The sequence below is a fragment of the Peromyscus maniculatus genome, chromosome 4 (assembly GCF_049852395.1).
Source record: "Peromyscus maniculatus bairdii isolate BWxNUB_F1_BW_parent chromosome 4, HU_Pman_BW_mat_3.1, whole genome shotgun sequence".
Taxonomy (NCBI): Eukaryota; Metazoa; Chordata; class Mammalia; order Rodentia; family Cricetidae; genus Peromyscus; species Peromyscus maniculatus.
The window spans coordinates 68,628,982-68,638,562 of record NC_134855.1 but is presented as its reverse complement, the minus strand read 5'-3'; the positions used below and the strand labels follow the sequence as shown (position 1 = coordinate 68,638,562).

The 9,581-nt window shown below is 49.7% G+C and overlaps 1 protein-coding gene across 5 annotated transcripts; it reads left to right on the top strand.

Moving 5' to 3' along the window:
• The first annotated feature begins 111 nt into the window (after positions 1-111).
• On the top strand, positions 112-6,556 carry Znf408 (zinc finger protein 408). Of its 5 annotated transcripts, XM_042275702.2 has the most exons (6): positions 113-250; positions 331-476; positions 781-1,058; positions 1,720-1,781; positions 1,957-2,216; positions 4,996-6,556. In XM_042275702.2, exons 2-6 carry the CDS (start codon positions 431-433, stop codon positions 6,495-6,497), a joined length of 2,148 nt encoding a protein of 715 aa, XP_042131636.2. In that variant the 5' UTR covers positions 113-250; positions 331-430; the 3' UTR covers positions 6,498-6,556. The 5 variants fall into 5 exon arrangements, with proteins under 5 accessions (XP_042131637.2, XP_042131636.2, XP_076426100.1 ...); XM_042275703.2 differs by lacking the exon at positions 331-476 and having other exon boundaries at positions 112-250; positions 781-864; XM_076569985.1 differs by lacking the exon at positions 113-250 and having other exon boundaries at positions 443-476; positions 781-864.
• Positions 6,557-9,581: the final 3,025 nt, after the last annotated feature.

Below are 9,581 nucleotides of genomic sequence, written 5' to 3'. Positions count from 1 at the left end.
AACATGGCTTTCCGGGAGCCCCGCCCACTTCCGGCAATCACCTACCGAAATGCCCGCCTAAGAGGTTAGACCGTAGAACTGTCCGACTCCTCGCTCCCCGAAAGAGGGTGGGTTGGACTGATTGGTTCCGCTTTGCTAGATCTGGAAACTTGCGAGCCTCCGGAATCCTAGGTTCGCATCGTTCTCGGACAGAGTTTTGTCGGACCAGTACTTCCAAATTCCAAAAGGAAAGAAAGAAAGAATCTCGATGGTAGGCATCATTGGAGACTAACCATCGAGGTTCTTTCTTTCCTTTTTTTTTTTTTTTTTGACTCTGAATTCTTTCTTGAGCATAAATTTGGAAGTCAAGGACTGTTTCCGACAAGAACCGGACAAAAAAAAAACGCTCCCTTCCGGCGAAGGGGTGGTGGCGGGAGCTCTCTGATCCAGGATGAAGGAGGCGGAGGAGGTGCTTTTGGGGAAGACACTGCCGCTCCGTGAGTGACCTGCGATGTCTGCGTCCCTCAGCCCTGGACTAGATGGCCCCAGCGTTTTCTAGTCAACGCCTTACCCCCACATCCCTTTTTGTCTCGATCCTGGGATCCTGCTCCGGTGCCTTCCAAGGCTCGCGGGCTTCAGAGCCTGGACTCCTTCCTTTCCAACCTTTCAGGGGCTGGGGTAGTGCCTTGCTTATCCCTCGGACTCCTGAGGCATAGTTGACCTTGCACTTTCCTCCTGCATCTTTCCCCAACCCCACGCCCTCGTGGGCCGCTCCTTCACTGCCTTCCCGTCTCCCTGCAGCCCCCGAGCCGCGCCTGGGCCAGGACTCAGGATGGAGCCCTTCTGCAGAAGGCTTTGCTCAGGGCCTCAAAGACTTCCTGCCTGGTACGATCCCTGCCATACTTGCTCTAAAGAGTCTCCCCCAGGGCTTGGCCGTGGGCCCCTCCCGCGCCAGGAAACAGCACTTGGGGGTCTGGTGTGTCGGAGAGCCGCTTCAGCTCGGCCTGCATTGGGGACCTCTGGAAGTGGACTCCGGCTTGGAGGAGAAGGGCCGGGGAGTGAAGCCACCGCACGAGGAGGTATTGAGGAATAGAACGTCTCCTGTCTGAAAGTGTGAGGGAGGTTCAGACTTTCCAGACAGCACTTCCAGTTCGTTAGAAGCAGGGTTTTTAAAGCGCTGGGAAGTCGGTTTTGTCCCTTCACTGCAGGACTGTCTTGCCTTCCCTAAGCTGCAGTAACTAAAGAATGCAGATGCAAAACGTTGTGAACAGAATTCCTGGGGTGTGGACAGGGACAAAGGTCAGAAGCTGAGGTTACCAGGATCAGATTGAGCCTCATCAACTAGTTAGCTAAATCACACGCCTCTTGTTACTCGCCTGTAAAAGAAAGCAGTGGCTGTTCCAAAGATCGTGTGGAAGACTGGGGGACACCATGCAAGTCAAGGGTGCACAGTAAGAATTGTGTAAAGTGATTGCTGCTTTCCGCTGGGCGAGGTGGGCGCGTTGTTAGTCCCATCACTCAGGAGATAGAGGCATGTGGATCTCTGTGAGTTCGAGGCCAGCCTGATCTACAGTGTGAGTTGCAGGACAGCCAAGGCTACACAGAAATCCTGTCTTGGGGTGGGGGGAGATTTATCCCAGAAAGGTTGCACCCAGACTTGATTTTATTTTGTTTTACTACTCACCCCCACCCCCACCCCGCCAAAGGCATACAAAAAGGGCTTTCGTTCTTTTGTTCTAGGACCCGTCACTAGGCTGGTCGGGAGCCATATGCACCTGGAAGCAAAGTTCAGCTTGGATCAGGTAAGTTACACAGGTGTGCATACAGATGATACTTAGCGTGGGATGGAACCTGAAACCGATTCTAGTTGTCTACCCAGGGGTCTTTTCCAGTGTCTCCTTCCAAAGATGTGGCGGCGGGGTCAGAGGAGGCTGCGCGAAGAGGACCCGTTGAGGCAGCTCTTGCTCTGTTTTGCAGTTTGGTGCAGCGATCTAGGCTGCAGAGTGATGGGAATGTGTCCTTGGTTTCGATCCATGAGAAGCTTCACCTGCAGGTGTGCCAGACTGTGTTGCCAGGCTCCGAGGTGCTGCTGTGCCCACAGCCTCCCTCCAGGAGCCTAAGCGTCATGCACCCCAGGCTAGGGGAGGAAGCAGCTGCAGTGGGGGCGGCAGAAGAGGAGTCTGCTGCACAGGAGGAAGTGGCCTCCCCCCGAGAGGATGCAGCAGAGTCATGCACAGGTACATGCCCAGTGAACACTGGTTCAAGGTCGTGTTGGCCGCATATAAGACTGAGGCCTTCTGAGCTGTATGAGACCCTGTCTCAAAACCGACACACAAGGGCTGGGTTAGCAGGGTACTTCTGCAGGAGCATGACGACCAGACTTTGGATCCCAGCATCCATGCAAAAGCTGATTGTGGGGGCTGGAGAGATGGCTCGGCAGTTAAGAGCACTGGCCATGCTGGCCGCTCTTCCAAAGGATCCGAGTTCAATTCCTAGCACCCACATGGTAGTTCACAACTGTCTGTAACTCCAGTTCCAGGGGATGTGGCATCCTCACACAGACATACATGCAGGCAAAACCCCAATGTACATTATTAAAACACACACACACACACACACACGTCTATAAATCCAACTCTTAGGCAAGAAGGGACCAAAGGTGGTTCCCTGGGCTCCGTGGCCAGTCAGTGAGCACCAGGTTCCATGAGAGACCCTGTCTCATTTAGGAGGACACCTGACATCGGCCTGTGGGTTTGCCCCTCATAAACAAACCCGTACTATAAATGCCACCCCCAGACTGTCACAAAACTGTGATAAAAAAAAAAAAAAAACAGTTTGTGGGGCTGGAGAGATGGCTCAGCAGTTAAGAGCACTGGCTGCTCTTCCAGAGGTCCTGAGTTCAATTCCCAGCAACCACATGGTGGCTCACAACCATCTGTAATGAGATCTGGTGCTCTCTTCTGGCCTGCAGGGATACATGCAGGCAGAACACTGTATACATAACAAATAAATCTTTAAAAAAAAAAAAAGTTTGTGGCTCAGCCTAGTAAAGGAGGACAGTAAAACTAATGAACTTTGAAAATCTGGTTTGAGCTAGAAGTGTGCTCAGTGGTAAAGTGCTTGTAACATGTGAGGGGCCCTGTGCTCAATCTCTAGGTCTCCCAAAAGAGAGAGAGAAAAGAGAAAAGGGAAGAAAACCTGGTTAAATGGATCTGGCCAAGGGCTAAGGGTGTAGGTCAATGATAGAGCACTTGTCTCTCATGCTATAGGACTTAAGTTCAGTCCCCCACTAAGGAAAAAAAAGCTCTGATTTTAAATAGGCCTAGGATGTGACTCAGTGGTGGAATCATGCATACCCTGAGAGGGGGGGGATTAATGGCTGGGTAGAGCTTATGTTTGTGTAAGGACATAATAGACTTGCTTTTGTCTTTTACATTTACTTATTTGCATGTGTGTGTGAGCATGCAGAGTTGCTACAATGCCTCTTCAGGTCAGAGAGCAACTTTCAGGCATTGGGTTCTCTCTTTCCACCAGTGAAGGACCAGAGGATCAAACTCAGGTCACAAGCTTGATGGTAAGCACTTTTACCCACTGAGGTATCTCACTGGCCCAGGAGTTTTTGGACAAATGACATAAAAAGTTGGGGGCTGTAAACTGTCATTTGATGTTGTCTGTTGGACGATGATAAGTCTCCCTTGGAATGTACAGTATAGATTTTTGTGACTTAAGAGTTTCCTGGAGCTGGGCAGTGGTGGTGCACACCTTTAGTCCCAACACTCAGGAGACAGAAGCAGGTGAAGCTTTGAGTTTGAGGCCAGCCTGGTATGCAGAGAGAGTTTCAGGACAGGCACCAAAACTACACAGAGAAACTCTGTCTTGAAAACATGCCCCGACACACGCGCATGCGCGGAAAGAGTTCGCTGGAATGATATGATTATATTGATGAAGATAGGAAACTGTACAAAGTTTCTCGTTTGTTTATTTGTTTCTTGGCATTATTACACATTTAAAAACTTGAAATTTCCGCTGGGCGGTGGTGGCGCACACCTTTAATCCCAGCACTTGGGAGGCACAGTCAGGTGGATCTTTGTGAGTTTGAGGCCACTCTGGTCTACAGAGCGAGATCCAGGAAAGGTGCAAAGCTACACAGAGAAACCCTGTCTAAGGAAAACAAAACAAAACAAAAAAAACCTTGAAATTTCCAATGGCTGTTTTGGTTTTTTTGGTGGGGGGAGGGGAGTGTTGAGACAGGGTTTCTCTGTGTAGCCCTGGCCGGCCTGGCACTTGGCGATCCACCTGGTTCTGCCTCCCAAAGCTAGCATTAAAGGTGTGTGCCATCATCACCTGGCCATCGTTAGGACATTTTTTTTTTTATTTTATTTTATTTTATTTTATTTTATTTTATTTTATTTTATTTATTTATTAAAATATTTTACCTAAGTTTGCGTACCACATGTGCAGTGCTTGAGGAGTCCAGAAGAGGGCGCTGGATCCCATTGGAACTAGAGTTACCGATGGTTGTTCGCCATCATGTGGGTGATGAGAATTGATCCCTAGTCCCCTGGAAGAGCAGTGTCCTTACTGCTGAGCCATCCCTCCAGCCCCACCTTGCCCTCTTACTCCCCAGTCCTGGTCCCTTTCATATTCCCGCATAGTACCCTTCTGCTGTGTGTCTTATCCCGAATTGGGGCAGCGTTTTCATTTCACAGATGAACTCAGGCGGGGAGATGTGAGGTCCGGTCCCATGTGTGTCTCCAGTGGAGAAGAAGAAGAAGGCCATTACTCTGGAGTGGCCTTACTCTAGGGATTAACCTGGTGGCCACCTTGATGTGCCTCCCCAGAAGGATTTGAGATTGGACAGGAAAGAGAAAGTGTAGCTCTTGGTCCAGGGAAGATACAGGTGTAGGTTTTTCCACTGTAGAATAGTCACCCAGCAAGAAAACATGGAGTGTAATTCCCCAGTAAGGCTATCTGCCACCAAGCTTGGCTAACCCTGCACCTCATCTTTCTCCTCAGATCCTGGTCATGAGTCACCCCATCGTCTCCAAGGGGAAAAGGCTATGGTAGGTTCTGGACCAGTGGCCCAAGCCGGAGATCAGCCTTTCAAGGATAGCCAACCCCTTGGCTTGTTGCTTCAAGATGATGTCATGGATAAGGAGTGCCTGCCACAGACACCACCTGAACTTCAGGACGACTCAGCTACCCAGAAGAGCCCAGAGAGCCATGAAGCCAGTTTATTAACTCCCACAGGGCCCCAGGTGCAAACCTGCCCAGCCCAGAAGTTATATGTCTCAAGCAGTGAGTGCCTGTCTACAGTAAAGGTCTCAGAGCCCAGAACCCAGCTCCCTAACTTCCCTGTAGGGCTGTGCAGCCCTCCTGACCCGGTAGGAAGCTCCTCAAAGCAGGGGCGACGATACCAGTGTGGGGAGTGTGGCAAGGCATTCCTGCAGCTCTGCCACCTCAAGAAGCATGCGTTTGTGCACACAGACCACAAGCCCTTCCTGTGCACTGAGTGTGGCAAGAGTTACAGTTCCGAGGAAAGCTTCAAAGCCCACATGCTGGGTCACCGAGGGGTGAGGCCCTTCCCGTGCTCACAGTGTGACAAGGCGTATGGTACCCGCAGAGACCTCAGAGAGCATCAGGTGGTCCATTCAGGTGCCCGGCCCTTTGTGTGTGAGCAGTGTGGCAAAGCCTTCGCCCGCCGGCCTTCCCTGCGGCTACACCGGAAGACCCACCAGATGCCAGATGCCCCTTCCCCGTGCCCATGCCCAGTGTGCGGGCGGCTCCTGGCCACCCAGGGTTCACTGCGGAACCACATGAGGCTCCACACCGGGGAAAAGCCCTTCCTGTGCCCGCACTGTGGCCGAGCATTCCGCCAGCGGGGCAACCTCCGCGGGCACTTGAGGCTGCACACGGGAGAGCGCCCGTATCGATGTCCACACTGCGCCAATACCTTCCCCCAGCTTCCCGAGCTCCGGCGCCATCTCATCTCCCACACTGGCGAGGCCTACCTGTGCCCGGTGTGTGGGAAGGCCCTCCGGGACCCACATACCCTCCGTGCTCATGAGCGCCTACACTCGGGGGAAAGGCCCTTTCGGTGCCCGCAATGTGGCCGAGCTTACACACTGGCCACCAAGCTGCGCCGTCACCTCAAGTCCCACATGACAGACAAGCCCCACCGATGCCCTGTCTGTGGCATGGGCTACGCCCTCCCTCAAAGCCTCAAGCGGCACCAGCTCAGTCACCAGCATGGGGTTTCCTCGAGCCCTCCTCTGCCTCCCGCTGCCTCCGAGCCCACCATGGTGCTCCTGCAAAGTGAGCCAGAGCCGCGGGACACATGCAGCCAACAGGAAGTGCCCCCAAGTGGGGGCATTGTGGAGGTCACCATCTCTGAGAACCAGGAAAAGTGCTTTGTGGTGCCCGAGGAGCCAGCCCCTAGCCCCAGCCTGGTGCTGATCCACAAGGACGTGGGCTTCAGTGGCTGGGCCGAGGTGGTAGAGGTAGAAGCCGGCACCTGACACCTTCACCGTGTCCACCCCGGTCCCTACAAGAGCTCTTTATAAAGACTGTTCTAGCAGATTGTGTCTGTATGCCGTTCTCTGGGTCTCCTGATAGGTGCAGGAACCAAGGTGACTGGCTCTTAGGGTTGGAAAAGTTCAGTTAAAATCCACACGTCACGTGTCCTCGGTAGGTCAGGTTTTAGTTATTTTGGCTGCTTTTCACGGCCTCCAAGGCAGTGATTCTCAACCTGTGGGTAGTGACCCCCTTGGGTCAAACAACCCCTTTCACAAGGGTTACCTAAGACTGTTAGAAAACACATACTGACATTACGATTCATAACTAGCAGATTTACAGCTGTGAAGTAGCAATAAAAAATGATTGTATGGTTGGGGGTCACCACAACATATTAGAGGGTCAAAGCGTTAGGAAGGTAGAGAACCACTGGTCTAAAGGTTGGGAAAGCTGGGGGACAACAATGTGGGTAGTGTTGGGTGGATTGTGTACAGGCTTGGCCCGCAGGGAAGGCGTGAGGAGTTAGGTGGTTTGCATCTGCCCTGAGCCTTGACAACGTGAGGTGTGGGGGGCGGAACAAACAGGGTATCTGGGCGTGGTGCGCAACTTGAGTCCCAGCACTCAGCCAGGCGGAAGGGTTGCTGCAAGGCTGAGGCCATCGTGGACTACATAAAGAAGGGACCCGTCCCGGGGAGGGAGGGAGAGAGCTCGTGGTTCACTGAGCTCTGGTGTGGGAAATTACTGGGTAGGCTGGGTGTACTCGCTCTCACCTGGAATCCCTGCCTTGGAAGCACAGGCTTGACCACCTGGCCTTACTTTAGGTTCAGAAGGGGCACATTAATTCTTAGTATGATAGTGTAATGTGGTCTGGGTCCCCAAGGGCTTCCCTAGGGATAACAAGGGATATCAAGTACCTTGATGGTGGGCCAGGCTTTGTGTGAACTTAACCATGTTGTAAGTCCTATCTTTTTTTTTTTTTTTTTCTTAACAAATAAAAAAGACAGGAGTAGCCAGGCTGTGGTGGCGCACATCTCTTATCCCAGCACCCAGGAGGCAGAGAAAGCAGGTGTAAAGTGCTTTAAATATTCTAACCGCAATCACAAAGTCTACCTGTTCTACTTTATGCTGTGGGTAGACTTCAGGTATCGGGAACTACACTCTTGGTTCACCTGGACTTGGTAGATGAGTGGATACTGAAGAGGTGGGTGGGGTGACTGCAGGCTGGAAAGCAGGGATGGAGATGTCATTCCAAAGAGGCCTTCAGGACACCTCTAGCGAGTGACAAGCAGAGTGAGTAACAGTGGGTAATGGGAACCTGGGAGAAAAGCTAGGTGGTGGGCAGAGGAAAGAGCACAATCCCAGTGTTGTGCCCAACAAGGTGCAGAGGGATCATGGTAGGCAGGGCATGGTGGTTGTGGGATATTTGTACACCGTGTGATTGGTTTAGTAAAGAGCTGAATGGCAAATAGCTAGGCAGGAGGTATAGGCGGGACTTCTGGGCAGAGAGAGAGGAAATGGGAGATGAATCTAGGCCCTCGGGAGACACCAAGGAGACTCGGAATAACTCGGACACACAGAATGGGATAATGGTAAAAAGCCATGAGGAAAACATCGATTAATAGAAACAGATTAAAAAGTTATAAAAAAAAAAAAACTAGTGAGGAACAAAAAAAAAAAAATCAGGAGTCAGATATTGGGGTAAGAACCTGAATGATCAGAAAAGCGATGGAGCAGCCACCAGTGACCTCATCACTTCTGTTTCTCCATCCAAAAGGACTGGGACCCTCTCACAGCCCTGCTTACTACTTACCTCCTGTCGCCTCTCTGTCCACAGTCCTCTGAAACCTCTATGGTTAGTTTTGGTCAGCCACTGGCTAGGTCTGCCCTCTGACTCAAAGCAAATTTTATTGTCAGAATGCAATCAAAATATCACATATTTCCCCTTTTTGTCTAAATAAAAAGGGAAGGTTTTAACTAACATAGTAAAACTATATACAGTAAGAACAATTGTCAGTTAATTACATTCACAGTGTCCAGTCAATTTGCATTTGGCAAATTCAGAGACAATACTCCATTATCTATCCTATCCTGGTGAGTCCAAAGTTTTATACTAAATGCACTTTCTATCCTAACTTGTATCACCAACCCAACACTATCCTGTTAATTCACTTTCTATCCTAACTTGTATTACCAACCCAACACTATCCTGTTAATTCACTTTCTATCCTAACTTGTATTACCAACCCAACACTATCCTGTTAATTCACTTTCTATCCTAACTTGTATTACCAACCCAACACTATCCTGTTAATTCACTTTCTATCCTAACTTGTATCACCAACCCAACACTATCCTGTTAATTCACTTTCTATCCTAACTTGTATTACCAACCCAACACTATCCTGTTAATTCACTTTCTATCCTAACTTGTATTACCAACCCAACACTATCCTGTTAATTCACTTTCTATCCTAACTTGTATTACCAACCCAACACTATCCTGTTAATTCACTTTCTATCCTAACTTGTATTACCAACCCAACACTATCCTGTTAATTCACTTTCTATCCTAACTTGCATTACCAACCCAACACTATCCTGTTAATTCACTTTCTATCCTAACTTGTATTACCAACCCAACACTATCCTGTTAATTCAGTTTCTATCCTAACTTGCATTACCAACACAAAACTATCCTTTTATGTTTTTCAACATTATATACTTTACAGCTCTTTAGTGAGTTTTTTCTGAATTTGATGACAAGGAAAACTATAATTGTAACTACCTAGTCTTTAACTCCATCAGAGACCCAAAAAGGATATAATATTATCTGAGTAAATAGGAAGTACAAAGCAAACAATTTCCAAAAAAAAAATTTTTTTTTTTTTTTTTTGGTTTTTTCAAGACAGGGTTTATCTTTGTAGCTTTGTGCCTTTCCTGGGACTCACTTGGTAGTCCAGGCTGGCCTCGAACTCACAGAGATCCGCCTGGCTCTGCCTCCCGAGTGCTGGGATTAAAGGCAACAACTTCCAAAATTAAGAAATGACAGAAACAGCTGGCTGCCTGGACAGTCACCCAAGGTTCATCTA